The sequence below is a fragment of the Narcine bancroftii genome, chromosome 1 (genome assembly GCF_036971445.1).
Source record: "Narcine bancroftii isolate sNarBan1 chromosome 1, sNarBan1.hap1, whole genome shotgun sequence".
NCBI lineage: Eukaryota > Metazoa > Chordata > Chondrichthyes > Torpediniformes > Narcinidae > Narcine > Narcine bancroftii.
This window is the reverse complement of record NC_091469.1, coordinates 84,793,014-84,808,730: the sequence shown is the minus strand read 5'-3', so window position 1 is coordinate 84,808,730 and position 15,717 is coordinate 84,793,014. Positions and strand designations below refer to the sequence as shown.

At 41.9% G+C, this 15,717-nt stretch overlaps 1 protein-coding gene across 4 annotated transcripts in view; it reads left to right on the top strand.

Moving 5' to 3' along the window:
• Positions 1-1,221: 1,221 nt before the first annotated feature.
• Positions 1,222-15,717, top strand: part of col5a1 (procollagen, type V, alpha 1) — a 274,674-nt gene continuing 260,178 nt past the window's right edge. Inside the window, exon 1 of one of the 4 annotated variants that reach the window (XM_069931802.1) lies at positions 1,222-1,612. In XM_069931802.1, coding sequence (XP_069787903.1) covers positions 1,513-1,612 — 100 coding nt within the window. In that variant the 5' untranslated portion in view covers positions 1,222-1,512. The remainder of the gene's footprint in view (positions 1,613-15,717) is intronic. The other 3 variants (XM_069931792.1, XM_069931782.1, XM_069931776.1) reach the window with 3 other exon arrangements.

The window sequence follows — 15,717 nt, the reverse complement described above, 5'->3', positions numbered from 1 at the left end:
ACTGCTCTCCTGACACCAGCTGCTGGGGTATGTTTCCAGACCCTGTGATTGGATTCTGAATTTGAATCTGTGCCATGTGTTTCCTAACCCTGTGCTTGATTTTTGTTTGGTACTCAGCTGTTGTGTTTTGGGGTATTTAAACCTGTTGTTGGGTATGTGAACCTGAGATTAATTATATATTTAGGACCTTGTGGTGGTGTTTTATTTGAGACCCTGAAATGGGGCTGCCTTTGGGACTCTATATTTAGGACCTGATGGTTGATTTGTGTTTTGGACAATGCAGTACAGGGTATGTTAGGCATCCAGTAGTTGTGTCACATTTGGGAACCAAATGTTAATCTTTATTTGGGAGCTTATGATGTATTTGTGATCCTGAAGGAGATTTCAATTTGGGAGCCAGTGGTAATGGGTTGTGTTTGGACTATCGTCTTGTATGTGGGACACTACAGTATGGGGATATGAGAGCCTCGGTGATTAGGGCTCAATAATTGATGTCATTGGAACTCTGTATTTGGGATCCAGTTGTCAGGTTACCTTTGGCACCCTATACTTGGATAACAGTTAGGGACCTGATGGCTGGGCTGTGTTTTGAGTCAACTCCCTCTCCAAGGTAACTCAAGCTTTGGGACCCTGTGGCTGATTTGTGTTTGAGGACCTGAAACTGTGTGGTGGGAAGGAGACTGTTTTCACCCCCCGCCCCCCCCCCCTCCCCACTCACCCCAACTGTGGTTGAAGTAAATTTTGGGACCTGATATTTGATTTGTGTCAGGTTTGTCAGAGATCCTGTGGTCAGGGTGCATTTTCTGGACCTCCATCATGGAATGTGGACGAGTCCCAATTTTATGGGATCCCGAGATTGAGAGGCGACTTTTGAGGTGGGGTGGGGGTACCCTGTCATTTTGGGTTGTGTTGTGGTCGTCAGTTTGCTCGGAATCCCACTGGTTTAACTGCATTGCCTCGGCAGCTTGTGACAAAGTTTAAACTTGCCGCTTCAAACTTGACTCCGGTTGGACAAGGGGAATGAAACAAAGTCTGAAGTTAGAGTCATCTGTTCTCTATCTCCGTTCTAAAGCCTCCACCCTCCCCCCTCTCCCGTGCCCAGTAAGTGGAGGGGCTGTTCTGGGCGGTGTCAGTCCATTGAATGGGCAGTGAACAAGGGAGGGGGGGGGGGTTGGGGTGTTGCGGGTGGGAAGGAAGGGAGGGAGGGAAGGGGGAAGCACTCCCTATCCGTCAGATCTCTTTTTGTTGCATTTTTTTTTGCTGAATTGTTCAGCTCCAGAGAACTGTGTGAAGTGGATCAGGGCTTTCTGTCAGTCCGGGGAAGGCAGATTGCGGAGAGAGGGAGCGAGACCTGGGGCTGAGACGCCGAAAGATAAAAGAAACAAAAACTTCTCATGGCTTCCTAGATTTTCCGCATCCCCGAATTTGACCATTCCCAAATTTTGCAACCAAAAAAAAAAATTCTTTGTTTCTTTTTCTTTGGAAGTCAGCCGTTGCCGAGAACTGCTCAGGATGGATGATCGGAGTCGGTGGAGGTGGAAGAGGAGAGTTTGGGACTGGATTCTAACGCTAATAATTGCTCTTCTCTCGTTAACAACGTGTGCGGGTGCAGGTCAGTGGGGAGCTGGGGAAGAGCGAATTCACGGCGTTCACTCTCACACTGGGGTTGGGCCGGGGGTGGGGAGGTGGGAGCACTCGGACACTTTGTCTGAAAGGAGCTTTTTTGTGTGTGTGCGCGCCTTGATGGGAGAAATTGGGACTGACACTGTTGAGTGCAACATTTTAGCCCATGCAAGGTTTTCTCAACCCCCCCACCATCTCTCAACCGAACTGGCGAGACTGAAAAACATGACTTTGTTTGAAGCGAGTGCATTCCTTTCATAGAAGGGCAGGGGTGTCAGGTTCCCCTGGGTCCCTCTTCTGACAGGCGAACCCATCCTGCCGCTTGCTTCACACAGACTTTCCTTCTTTTCTTTTCCCTCGAAAGAAATGGGGAAAAAAGTTTTGACCTGAACGGGGTGGGATGGGGCTGCGACTCGCTTCCGTGGAGCAACAGCCCCGATAGCCCTGCTGTGCAGCTTGAACACCTATTGTACAGAGGTTCGCTCCACCTGGGTGTCCGTCCCCGACAGACCCCCCTCCGCATTGCACAGGATTAACGTGCAGCTTCCAAGCTTGGTCCCATCTCTGGACCTGACAGGTCGGGTGGGAATTAGTTTCCTTTTTTTTTGTCCAAACCTGGAAGTGGGAGAGTGACTGCACCTTGGGTTCAAAGAGTCAAATTCACACGAGCAGTGACAGTCGAAGGTCGGGGTGTTCCGAGGAGTCTGGTTATGAATGTTGATCCTTCTGACTTGAGATCGCCGGGCAGTGAATGACTGTGGACTCCCTGGATCGGATCTGCTGCTCAGCCGAAATAACATTTCTGGCTGGGAAGCGCTCGGCTGGTGATGTCTCCTGGGATGTACAACACGTGGGGGTGGGGAAGCAGAGCATTCTTGCACAGCAGTTCGCCGGGTTGTTGTGCAGGAGAGGCGAGTTCGGTGACAGATTTTCATTGCAGCTAGAGCAGTGGTTCTCAACCTTTGTCTTTCCACTCACATACCACTTTAAGTATTCCCTATGCCATCGGTGCTCTGTGATAAGTAAGGGATTGCTTAAGGTGATATGTGGGGTGGGAAGGGAAGGTTGACAATCGCTGCTCTGGACCCAATTGTTATTGAAATATTTTGCTTGAGAAAATTTGACATTGGCCCATTTCCTTTGGAGGTATGAAACCGTGCACATAACGAGTTAATTAGGGACCATTAAAACAGTGGTTTTCAAATTTTGTCTTTCCACTCACAGACCACCTTAAGCAATCCATCACAGAGCACCTATGGCATAAGGAATACTTTAAGTGGTCTGAGTGGAAAGAAAAAGGTTGAGAACCACTGTGCCTTTGAAATGGCTGAAACTCAGTCTTGAGTAAATTGGTTTTCTTGGAATCTCATCAACAAGGGGTGATGCTGTGGGAGGGTTCTTGCCAATGCTTGCTTGCAGAAAGCAGATTTTGCATTGATGAGCTCAGAGGCTCTTCCTAGTTCTCATCGTTGTGCTGTCATTCGACCAATTAACTGTCACCAGCTCAGTATTAAAGAGCTGGAAATAATTCAATGTAAAATTAGAAAACAAACATTTCATTATGTCGTATGGTGTTCTAATGGGAACAACACAGCAACTCCATGGCAGAAACAGTACTTCAGTATGGAGGAAACAAAGTGTGGCTGGGATTTCATCACCAGTCACCACCACAACTCCAGAATCAGAATTTACTGACATGTCACAAAAATTGTTGTTTTGTGGCAGTATCACAGTGAAAATATTGCTATAAATTACATTTCAAAAGTAAATAAATAACGTAAGAAAAATAGTCAGAAATCTGATGGCAGAGGGGAAGAAGCAGCCCTTGCGCCACTGGATGATTGTCTTCATGTTCCTGCACCTTTTTCCAATGGTAGCAGAATTAGAGGGCATGGTCTGGGTGGTGGGGTCCTTGAGGATAGAGGCTGCCCCTTAAGACACCGCCTTTTGTAGATGTCCTCGATGGAGTGGAGACTGATGTCTGTGATGTCACTGGCCGAGGTAACAACCCTCTGCAGGTTTTGCGTGTCGTGAGCATTTGCACTTCCATACTGGTCAGTGATGCAACCAGGCAGAATGCTCTCCACTGCTCAATTTAATTTAATTTAGTTTTGTCAAGCAGAACAGTAAAAGGCCATTTTGGCCCACGAGCCCATGCCACCCAGTTGCACCAAATTGGCCTACAAACCCCAGTACATTTTGAACAGTGGGAGAAAATCAACATAGACATGGGGAGAACATACAAACTCCTTACAGATAGCGTGGGTGTCAAACACTGGTCCCGATCGTTGGCCCTGTAAAGGTGTTGCGCTAACTGCTATGCCAACAATGCCACCCTGAGGATCTTCCCAAGGCCTCCTCCTGTTTTAATTCTGTACTGTCCCTTAACCAATTTCTGCCAATGTGCATTCTGAAAGGTCAAACATGAAGGCTGAGTACAGGGTTAATGGATAGACACTTAACAGTGTGGAAGAACAGAGGGAACTTGGGCTCCAAATCCATACATCTCTCAACGTTGCTGCGCCGGTTGATAAGATAGGTAAGAAAGCCTATGAAATGCTGGGCTTCATTAATTGGGGGATTGAGTTCAAGAATCAAGAGGTCATGTTGCATCTCTACAAATCTGTGATGAAACCACATCTAGAATATCGTGTTCAGTTCTGGTCACCTCATTGTAGGAAAGATGTGGAAGCTATGCAGAAGGTGCAGAGGAGATATACCAGTAAAATGTCTTATGAGGCAAGGTTAGCAGAGCTAGGATATTGGAGCATAGTAGAATGAGAGAAGACTTACAAGCTTCTGAGAGGAATATATAAGGTAGACAGCCAGTGCCTTTTTACCAGGGGGGTGTAGCAAACATCAGAAGACATCTGTACAAAGTTAAGGGAGACATCAGGAGTAAGCTTTTTTAAACAGAGAGTTGTGGGAGCCTGGAATGCCTTGCCGGGGATGGTGATGGAGGCTGAAACATTAGGGGCATTTAAGAGACTCTTAGACAGGCATATGGATGGAAGAAAAATAGAGAGTTATGAGTTAGGAAGGGCTTAAATTTCTTTTAGTAGGAATATAATAGGTCAGCATTACATTGAAGGCCAAAGGGCCTGTACTGTGCTGTAATGTTCTATGTCTGCTGATGACATCCGACTCAACCTCAGCATTAAAGGAAATTCAAAACAAAGTTGGAGTTGCATGACATCTGAAATAGAAATAGAAAATGCTTGCCCCTCAACTGACCAGGCAACATTTATGAAAAGAGACATTTTTTCAAGAAATCGAGCTTTTACTTCCGCATCCTCTCATTCGACTCCACCACAGCTTCTCCGCAATCGTGTTAACTGTCTGACGTCAGTCGCGCACAAGCAGGAATTCCTCCACTTAAACTGGAGACACTCAGGAAACTACATATTCTGGAATCTGGAGCGAAACACAGTTCTGCTGAGGCCTCAGTCAAGCAACATTAGTGGCAGAAGAAGAATGGTTAATAATTCAGCTCGGAACCCTATAACCTGAAACAGTGACCATTCCTTTTCTCCCACTTATGCCACTTGACCTGTTGTTCTCCGAACAGATTGGGTTTTCCTCCAATTAAATCTGGAGGAAACTAACTCAATATATTATGGGACCATGTTCCCAGGACTGGTTGGGTGGTTTACAAGATTGAAGTTTCACCTGGCTTCGTATACAGTAAAACCCTTAGTATCCAGCACTTGCAGCAATTGGTAGTTGCTGGATAAGTGTATTTTCCATTTGCTTAAGACTTACTTTTACAATGCTTCACTAATACTCCTGTGTTAAGAATAAACAGTTTAAAAGACAAAAAAAATACTCTACTGTACTTACATTGAACAAACTTCACTTGCATGAATATATAAACTTTAAAGGATTTTACTTTATTTGAAAACATTTAACTATTGCTGCATCTGCAGATTCCTCCCCCTCCCCAGAGCTGCCTGAAAGACAAACATTAACATTATTGATAATTAACCCCCCTCCCCCAAGTTTACAGATAAAGCCTCTGACTGAGGTGACTAAGCAGGGATAAGGAGACACTTTAAGAGAGTCACCCCAATGGTGAGCAGCGTCAAATAGCTCTTCAAACAGCTGCTATGAGCAAAGCACGACCAGAGCACTCCGCTAGCTGAATATTTGCTCCCATCTTCATCAAAGGTTTATGTGTTACTTCAGAGAACATTTACTTTTATAATTTTAAACTTGCATATTTTTTACCTATTATTTTATTATTTATTTTAATTTTTAAAAATTGTTTTCATCGATTTTTTTTTTTTGCCAGTGATTGAGGTTGCCGGTTGCTTGAATTCCAGAGACCAGGAGTTTTACTGTATAACAGGCTGGTGTGTCTCAGCACTGGCACAGGGTATAGCTAGACTGAATATCGCAGCACTAACTTAGTGTAGAACAGTATTCACATGGCAGGCCAGTGATTCCCACCACAGTGTACATACCACTGGATCATGTTTCCAGCACCATATCTGAATGACCCAACATTAGCTCTTTGTGCAACAGAACTTTGTGCCTGAACTCTGGCTCAATATATCTGTCCAAGCAAATGGACACGTATCAGAAGGCCCCAGCCCTGGTCCTTTGCTCAGTGTGGCCCAGGACAGAACTGGCATCCCAGTAATGATTCAGCTTATTACTGAACTCTCTATACCAGTTCATGTTCTCTATGTTACCAACTGAATGTCCGAGCACTGACACGGTGGTGCATCATGACTGACTGTCTCAGCATGGCTTCAGTAATGAACTGGACAGGGTTTTACAGCACTGGCTGCTCATAATTTTGAGTGACCCAGCAGCTGACTGCTTTATCATTGGATGTATCTCAATTGAAAAGTAAAGTGCAGTGGAGTCACTGAATCAGAACTTCATGGAACAGTATATTGACTTCTGATGTCAAATTAGATTTATGTATTCTGGTTATAGGCTGTCTCCATTCTGTGGAAGGTTTCCTGTTTTGAACCTGGGTTTCAGATGGAGGGTTGGGGTTAAGTAGGATAGAATAAAACATGAAATGCCAGTTACCCATTTCTTGGAGATTTCCCATTCTCTCGCTCAGGGTAGAATGTAGAAACATAAATCATCGCTCTGTCTCCACTCAACTTCAGCATTCAGGCTTGTATGCATGACGTTCTTTCCAACTTTCCAACTTTTTCCTCAGCATCAGTTTCCTCCACACTGTTACTCCTTCCCTACATCTTGAGGCCTGTAATTATAAACACTCCTACTTGGACCCATTTTGTTCATAAGACCAGGCCTTAAGGCTCGTTGAGTCCTCACTCACTGTTCTTTCCACAGTTTGGTGTTCTCTTTACAATCTTTCCCTCTGCCCTTTGGTGCATGGTCTGTGATTTTCTGCTCAATGACAGGTCTTGCCACGTTGTTAAGTGCTCTGGTTGAACCAAGAGCCAAGAAGGCTCATTGTGGGTTAGGGTTGAATGTGTGCTGGTATTTTAGGAGCTCGTATGTGCTATGATGTTCTGATGGATGTGGGTTCAGCAAAAGTTCACCATCCAATTTCTGGGATGTGAGGAAAAGTGATCTGAATGATTGGTCATATATTTGATCAACTTTAGAAGACTGGTGAGAAGGGACCTCATGGAAACTCATAAAATCCTGACAGACTGAAATGAACCAACTAGATTCAGGAAGGATGATTCTGATGGTGAAATACAGAATCAGGGATTTTGGCCTATGGATACAAGGAGGTTATGAGCTAGGAGTTTTCTCTCTGCTGCAAAGGATGAGCGATGACTTAATAAGGGTTGACAAGATTCTGAGAGGCATAGATAAGGCAGGAACGGCAAACATCAGAGGACATCTGTACAAAGTGAAGGGAGGAAAGTTTAGGGGTTTTTTTTACGCAGAGAGTTGTGGGTGCCTGGAATGCCTTGTCAGGGGTGATGATGAAGGCTGAAACATTAGGGAATTTACAAGACTCTTAGACAGGCACATGGATGAAAGAAAAAAAGGTTATAAGGTAGGAAGGGATTCATTTTTTTGGTAGGAAAATATAGGTCAGCACAACATTGAAAGTCGAAGAGCCTGTAATGTGCTGTAGTGTTCTATGTTCAATGTTGCTTTGGATTGAGATGCGATGAGGAGAAATTCCTTCACCCAGAGAATGGTGAACTTGTGGAGTTCTCTACCATTAAATATATTAAGGGATTAGATATAATTCTCATAAGTAAAGAGATCACAGGATATGCGGGGAAGGATAATCAGCCATGATTGTATTGAACAGCAGAATAGACTTGAAGGTCCAAAAGGCTTATTGCTGGCAATTGCACTGTTTCTATGTCTCGACATTATGATTAACATTGAATATGTGTGAGATGGACCTTGGATTGGCTTGGTAGCTTCACTTCACAAGAGGTTGGGAGGCCTGGCAAAGCAGCAAGCCCTGCCCGTACTTGGCCCAGTTTGACTATCAGCCCTGTTTTCTTTTCCAAGAATCAATGATGTTGGTTTTTAGAAGCAGATTAGATGATGGTTGAGATAGAGCACTGAAGAATTTTCAGGAGGAAGGCCCAGAACTTGAGCCCTAAGCAGCCAAAGACTTGGCAATTAAGCAATTCATAACAGGACATGCAAGAGACCAGAACAGGAGCAGCCCAGAGATCGACGGAGGTCAGAGGAGGTTGTAGAACTGGGGAGGAACAAAGCAATTAAGGGATTTGATCAGAATTTAAAAATGGAATTGTTGATCAACTGGAATTGGGTAGTTTGGCTGACATGTTAACAGCAGTTTGTGTGAGTTGAAATAGAGGAAATAAGGTTTCAGGAGAATAGACATTGATGGTTTTAGCAAGTGAAAAAGGAGCAGACAAGATTAATGTTGTGCCAAAATAAATAAACTGATTTGCAAACACTATTTGCTGAAGACTGTGTCTTGGTGGACATTATCCTCTGATCATCAAGTCAGTGGAATTGACTGGAGATTTTTCTGGATGAGAAACCCTCACTCTTTCTGCTTTGAATCTTCCAAGGGAATGACCAAGTAATGAAAGCTCAGAGGTGGTAGGTGCCAAAACTGCTGGGACACTTTTCTGGGGGCTCATCACATCCTGCATCCAATGATGCACTGCCAACATTTGTCTCTGCACCAATCAACCATCATCTGTCATACCTGCACCATTCCTTCAGCCATGCATTCATTTGAAGACACTTGCAAATTTCTACTAGTGTACTGTGGAGAGCATTCTGGCTGGTTGCATAACTGTTTGATATGGAGGTGCCAATGCATAGGACAGGAAAAGGCTGTAGAGAATTGTGAACTCGGCAGCACCCGAAATAAGGACATCTTTAAGAGGCAGTATCTTAAGCAAGCAGCATCTATCATCAAGGACCCTCAACCACCCAGGCCATGCCCTCTTCTCATGCACCAATCAAAAAGTGGATGCTGTTTTTTTTAACCTGATTTGACATCAATCAGATGGCTTTTATTCCCCAACCACATGCCCATTTTTAAAATTCATCTATTTTTAATACTGCTAGTTGCATTTTCTCTCCTGGGATGTCTTGGAATGGCTGCATGACATGGGGAAGAAAAGAGATGAGCTCCTACAAAAAGGGTTTAGGGAGATGGGTAGCTGCTTCAAGAGAAGGATCTCAAAGGTTACAATCCCTGGGTAGTGTCCAATGATGTCCGTCGTGGCAGTGCCATGTTTACAACCCTCTGTTGCCTTTTCCTGTCCTGTGCATTGGGCCCTCCATACCAGACAGTTACGCAACCAATTAGAATTCTCTCCACAGTACCTGGAAAAATTTGCAAGAGTCTTCAGTTGAACACATGAAGGGGTGGTGTAGGCACAATAAGCTTTATGTACCTGGGACACTTTCTGGGGAAGGTGAGGGTATGTACAAGGAGAATGTTTTACACCTAAACCAGAACAGAACCAACATCCTTTCAGGGAGGTTTACAAGTGCTGTTGGGTAGTTTTAAATTGAGTTGGCAGGAGAATAGGTTTGGAAGGAGATGTACAATCACCCAGAGAAGCAGTGTTCAGTAGGCAGAACAAGCTGGAGGAGAACATCAGAGGAATTCAAAAATATTTTAATACAAACAGTCTAACTAGTAATATAGATAAATTTAAAGATGAAAATTTGCACTGTAATATGATATTATTGCTGTTACTGAGATTGGGTTGAAGGGAAGGCAGGACTGGCAACTCAATACCACAGGTGGAAAGTATTCATATGAGACAGAGAAGCAAAAGAGGCGACAGGGATGCAATAAAAATAGGGTTTTAAAATGAGGACAAAAAGGCTCAGAGGGGATGCAATTTTTGAGATGTCTTCAAGAGAGTTTTTTGACACAGTCTGTGGAAGAAAGGTACAGTACAGAACCTTACCTTGAGGAATGCTGCTGGTCAAGTGGAGGGACTGTCATTGGGGGAGCATTTGGAGAATAGTGACCACAACTGTCCATTTCAAAATGGTTATTGAAAAATGTAGTGATGGATCAGATGTCTTAAATTGGGGGAAGGCCAATTTCATTAGAATAAGATAGGACCTGGCTAAGATTGTTTGTGAGCATCAACTTGTAGGCAAGTCTATATCTGCATAGTGGGGAGAAACAAATGAAAAACAGCAAGATTTCAAGGCCAAGATGTTCTTATAAGAGTAAACGCAAGGGGTAACAAGTTCAGGGAAATCTGATTGTTGAATGATATTGATGGTTGGAAAATTAAAAAAAAACAATGGAAAAATATGGCAGGTACAGGAAACTAAAGATGAGCGAGGCTTATCTGGAGCACAAAATATGCAAGAAGGTGAAATGAGTCATGAAGTATTGCTAAACAGAGTTCGGGTGAATCTGAAATTATAGGGGAAAAGTATATCCAGGAAAAGAGTAGAACCATTAGAACAATGGAGGCATTTTGTGTATAAAGCCAGAGGGTATAGGAATAGTCCTTAATTTCATCATTATTCACTAAGGAAACAGGCTGTGCAGATGGAGAATTTAGCAAAGGGGAAACTGAAAATCTAATAAGTCTCAGTAAGTAAAGGAGAGGTTCTTGATGCCTTAAGGTACATAAATCCACAGGACCAGATGGGATGTAACCTGGGCTAATGTGAGGCACTTCAATCGATCGCTTGGGCTTCAACTGAGATTTTTATGTCCTCACTGACCACAGTGAGGTTCCCCTTTTTCATAAAGGGCAAGAAGATAAGCCTGGTGATTATGAACCTGGGATCTTAAAATAAGTAGTGGGGAATTTGATGGAGAAAATACAGAGGGGTAGAATTAATGATCACTTGGATGACACAGTCCATCAGAGACAACCAACATGGCTTTGTCAAGGGAAGATCCTGTCTAACCAATTTGATTGAATATTCTGAGGAGGTAACCAAATGTCTTCAGGACAGAGCAGTGGAGGTAATTTACATTCAACGAGGCATCTGAGAAGGTCACCCATAGCAGACTGGTCGAAAGGTTTAGGGTCCATGAAATTCAGGGCAATTTTCTTACAAAGAAGGTAAAAAGAGGATAATGCTATGGAATTAGCTATGAAGGAAATGGTCAAGGTTGGGAAATTGCAATGTTTGAAAGTAATTTGGACAGGTGCATGGGTAAGAATAGTTTAGGGGGAAATTGGCTAAATGCAGTCAAGTGGGAGTAGCCCTTCCATTCCCATGCACCAGATCAGCACACCCCTGGATCAGTCCTGTCAGTATCAGGCCACTCCCTCACCAGCTAACCCTGGGTTGACACCTAATCCCTCCTCCCAAGGGTGTCATCTTTCTCCATGCTGCTTCCCCATCTTTTACCCCATCCCCAATACTGGGAAGGGTACCATCCCTGGATTGGATCCTTTCTCTGTCCTTCCTCCAGGATCTAAATTACTGAGCTCCATCTCATCCAGCACTATCACACCCTTTCCATTTCTATTGTCAATAAAGCTGTGCATTTACAGTTTGAATATCTCTGGCAAACTGACTTCCTGTATGGACAACAATCTCAGCTCCCCCAGTCCATCCCTATAGCCAATGTTACTCATCTCTGGCACTGCCCAATAAATCTCCCTTGCACCCAGTGGTCTGAATCTCTTCCTAAAGCACAATGCCCCTTCCTAATACCTGATATCCCAAAATAGCCATTATTCTCCTTAGAGGCTCAATCAGTGAAGTCTTTTGCATAGCTTTTGAATTTGAACTCTATCCTTTTACTTTATTGAAAATAACAAGGGCTTAAGAATCTTTTCAACTTATTAAAGGCCAAGTATTTGCATGTACAACTCTTTATCGACCCACTTTAAGATGTGACAGCATAAAGAGTCAGCCCACTTCATTACATGATATCTGCAGGGGGTGAGGTTGGCTGTTCACAGAGTGATAGCCTTTCCCTTGTGAAAAGCATTTACCATGTCTTCTGGGGCATCTATGTACCATATCTCTGTGGGGCAGTAACCCAAGTGTGGGATTTAAACTAACCAAACCATTTCCCATTCTTTTCCACTCCGTGTGTCTCTGCTCCAACAAAAACACTCAAGTCTAAATTCCTGTTCCAGATGGAAAATGTTCTGCAAGTTGACTGATTTACAAGGATCAGCGAGTTAGCCTGTACTCAACCAGCAGCATACTTCCGGAATGAGATCACCGTGTGGAAACTGACTGCCTTTATTCCATCTGCTCTGTACTCTCTGTTTCTCTGGGCCATGTGGCCTCTCTTGGATAAAAGTTTCTCGCTTTCTCCCCCACCCCCTCCTCTTCCCACCTTTGTCTGGCTCTAAAATACTTGTTGATGTTTAATATTTCATGTTCAGGGAATAGCAAAAGGTCTTAACAACCAATGAAGTATTTTCGACATGGAGTTACTGCTAAAATGTAGAAAGTGCAGCAATTAATTTCAAAGTGTTTGATATGAGGGAAATAGGCCTTTCAGCCTAACCAGTCTGTGCTGGTCATCAAGTATTTAACTATATTAATGCAATATGCATTCTGAGGTCCAATAATAATATCTTAAGTATGTGAAACTCCAGCAGGATCTAGACAGCTACACTCTCATGTCCCAGAGAGGGCCCTTTTAATTCATGTTTCTTTCAGAGTACATAGACACAGTGCAGCACAGGAACAAGCCCTTCAACCCACAATGTCTGCACCAACCATGATGCCACTCCAATGAATTTCCTCTGCCTGTACTTTGTTCATATTGCTCTATTTCCAGGCTATTCATGATGTCTCTTAAACATTGCCATCATATCTTCTTCCATTACTTCCCCAGGCAGCTCAGTCCAAACACCCAACACTCTGTGTATAATAAACATTGCCATGCACATCTTAAATTTAAATTTAGAGATATTCAACAGTACCAGGCCTTTCTGATCCACCAACTTGCACTGCCCAAATACACCAACATAACCAATTAAGGTTTTAGAATGAGCTGAATTTGTTAAATGTATCCAAGACAATTTCTTGAAATAATGTGTAGATAATCCAACAAAGAATGAAGCAGTACTTGGCATTATATTGGGGCCTGAGCCTAGCCTGGTGATTAAAGTTACAGTTGGTGGAGGGTAGGGGGTGTTTTGGGAATAATTACACGACTGTAGGTTTAAGACAGTCATGGATAAGACTGGTTCTCGGGTGCACATCCTAAATTAAAAGCCTAATTACAACAGTAGTGGGCAGGAACTGGAGAGAGGAGATTGGGGGAAGCTGTTTATGGATGAATCCGCATCTGATACATGGTTGTCTTTTCTTTTTAAAAATATTTTATTGAGTTTAACATATAAGCATTAATACAGAATTGACAATTACATAATAATTCATTTATATACAAGTAAGAATGCACAAAAAAGCCAATGAAAAAAAGTAGATAAAACAACATCAATAATTGCTTATAATATTCAAAAACATTTAATTGAAATTATTTATGTGACCATATTAAGCCAGTCTGTTGTAATAAATTGTTTAAAATAAAGAAAAAAACAAAAATCTAAAACTAAATCTAATCCATCCCCTCCATCTAATCAAGGTTACCTCATAAATTAATTAAAAAAAAACAATAATGTGGAACCACTGGTGATCCCCAGAGAACAAGCAATGAACCATCGGAACATAAAACAATTGTTAATTCTTCCAATTATAACAAAAATCTAAGAATGGTCCCTACAATTTCATAAATTAAAACTTTATATCTTTAATATTATATCTAATTTTTCTCTAAACTTAAATAGGACATTACAACATATGATCACTGCATTTGAGTAGGGGATGAATCATCTTTCCATTTTAATAAACTAGCTTGTCTGGCTATCAATATGGTAAAAGGTAAAAGATTTTCCTGAGTTGCCAATATAAGTTTATCCGAATCATGAGAAAAACCAAACTGAGCATTTAATGAGCAAGGTTCCAAATTAATCTTAAGAATCGTTGATAAAGTTTGGAAAACGTCTTTCCAGAACCTCTCTAAATTTGGGCACTCCCAAAACATATGGATCAGTGAAGCTTCAAAAATGTTGAATTTCTCATATAATGGATCAATATCTGGATAAAAAACTAGATAATGTAAGTTTGGACATAAGAGTTCTGTGCACTGCCTTAAATTGTAATAATCAGTGTCTTGCACAAAATGAGGAATCATTAATCAAGCTGAGAGGAGAGTACCAATCTTCATCTGAAAATGTTACATTCAAATCTCATTCCCAATCACTCTTGATCCCAGCCATGGGAACTGAATTTAAATCCAATAAATTATTATAAATACATGATGTCAATCCACAATAAAAATAAAACCGTGAATTAAAAAGCAGATCAAGAATAATAATTTTGGAAATTTGCAGAAAATCCAAAAGCTTAGACTGAATAAAATATCTAATTTGTAAATATCTGAAAAATTGTCTATTGGTAAGATTAAATTTAGCTGATAATTGTTAGAAAGAGGCAAGATTATCTTAAATAAAGAGATAATTAAAACTTTGAATGCCTATTCTATGTCATTCCTTGAAACCTGCATCCAACAAAGATGGTTGACTAAAAACCATTAATTCTGAAAAATTTCCGAAATTGAGCCCAAATTCTCAACCTATTTCTCATTAACGGATTATGTGTTAATTTGGAAAAGGAAAATGGTAAAAAGGATCCTAAGATGGCCAAGATAGAAGTATTTTTTTGGAGAATTGCTATTCCGTTTCTACCCAAGAGGGTCGATTCACTGATTTATTGAAATGTAATAATAAAAGTATGTTAATTACCTAATAGTATTAGGTATGTTAATTACCTAAACCTAAAATCTGGCAGTAATAATCCTCCATTTAATGTGGTCTTTTGAATATGTACCCAGCCCCCACACCCCAGCCTTGCCATATATAAATAGAAATAGCTGAATCCAGTGAGCTGATAAAAGATAAAGAATTTGGGGATAAAAATTGGTAGTCTTTTAAAAGCCAGTTGATTAAAGTTCAAGATCAGTATAAACTGCGAGGATGAATGATAGGGATGGCAAGGTTCAGGAATTTAAATGACAAGACTCATTGTAAGTTTAGTCAAAAAGGAAAAGGAAACAAATGTAAGGTTTGGGAAGCTGAAATCAGATAAGGGTCTAGGAATATAAAAACCAGGAAATAACTGAAGAAGAAACTAAGAGGGCTAAAAGCGCCCATGTTAAATGAAGTATAATCCCAAGACATTAGGAACTAGAGGGTAGCTAGGGAAAATGTAGGTCCACTCAAGGTCAAAGGAGGAGATTTGGGCATGGAATGAGAGGAAGTGGGTGAGGTCCTTAAGAATTGCTTTGCTTTGTTATTTACCAAGGAGATTGATATGGATGATGGAATGATATTCTAGGGCATGTTGACATTAAGAGAGAGGAAGTGTTGGTCTTTTGAAGAATAAGTGTAAGCAGATGGGATTAGTTTAAGATGGCATCATGGTCAGCTGAGACATGGTGAGTTAAAGGGCCTGTGCTGTACTTTTCTGTCTTCTGTGTTCAAAAGGGACCATCCACAGGAGATGCAGCACAGTAACAGGCTCTTCTGGCCCATGAGCCTGTGCCATCCAAATGCACCCCTGTGTCCATACATCCTTGGAATTGCTTGTAGGAATTTGAGTAGAAACACTTGGTGGTTCCTC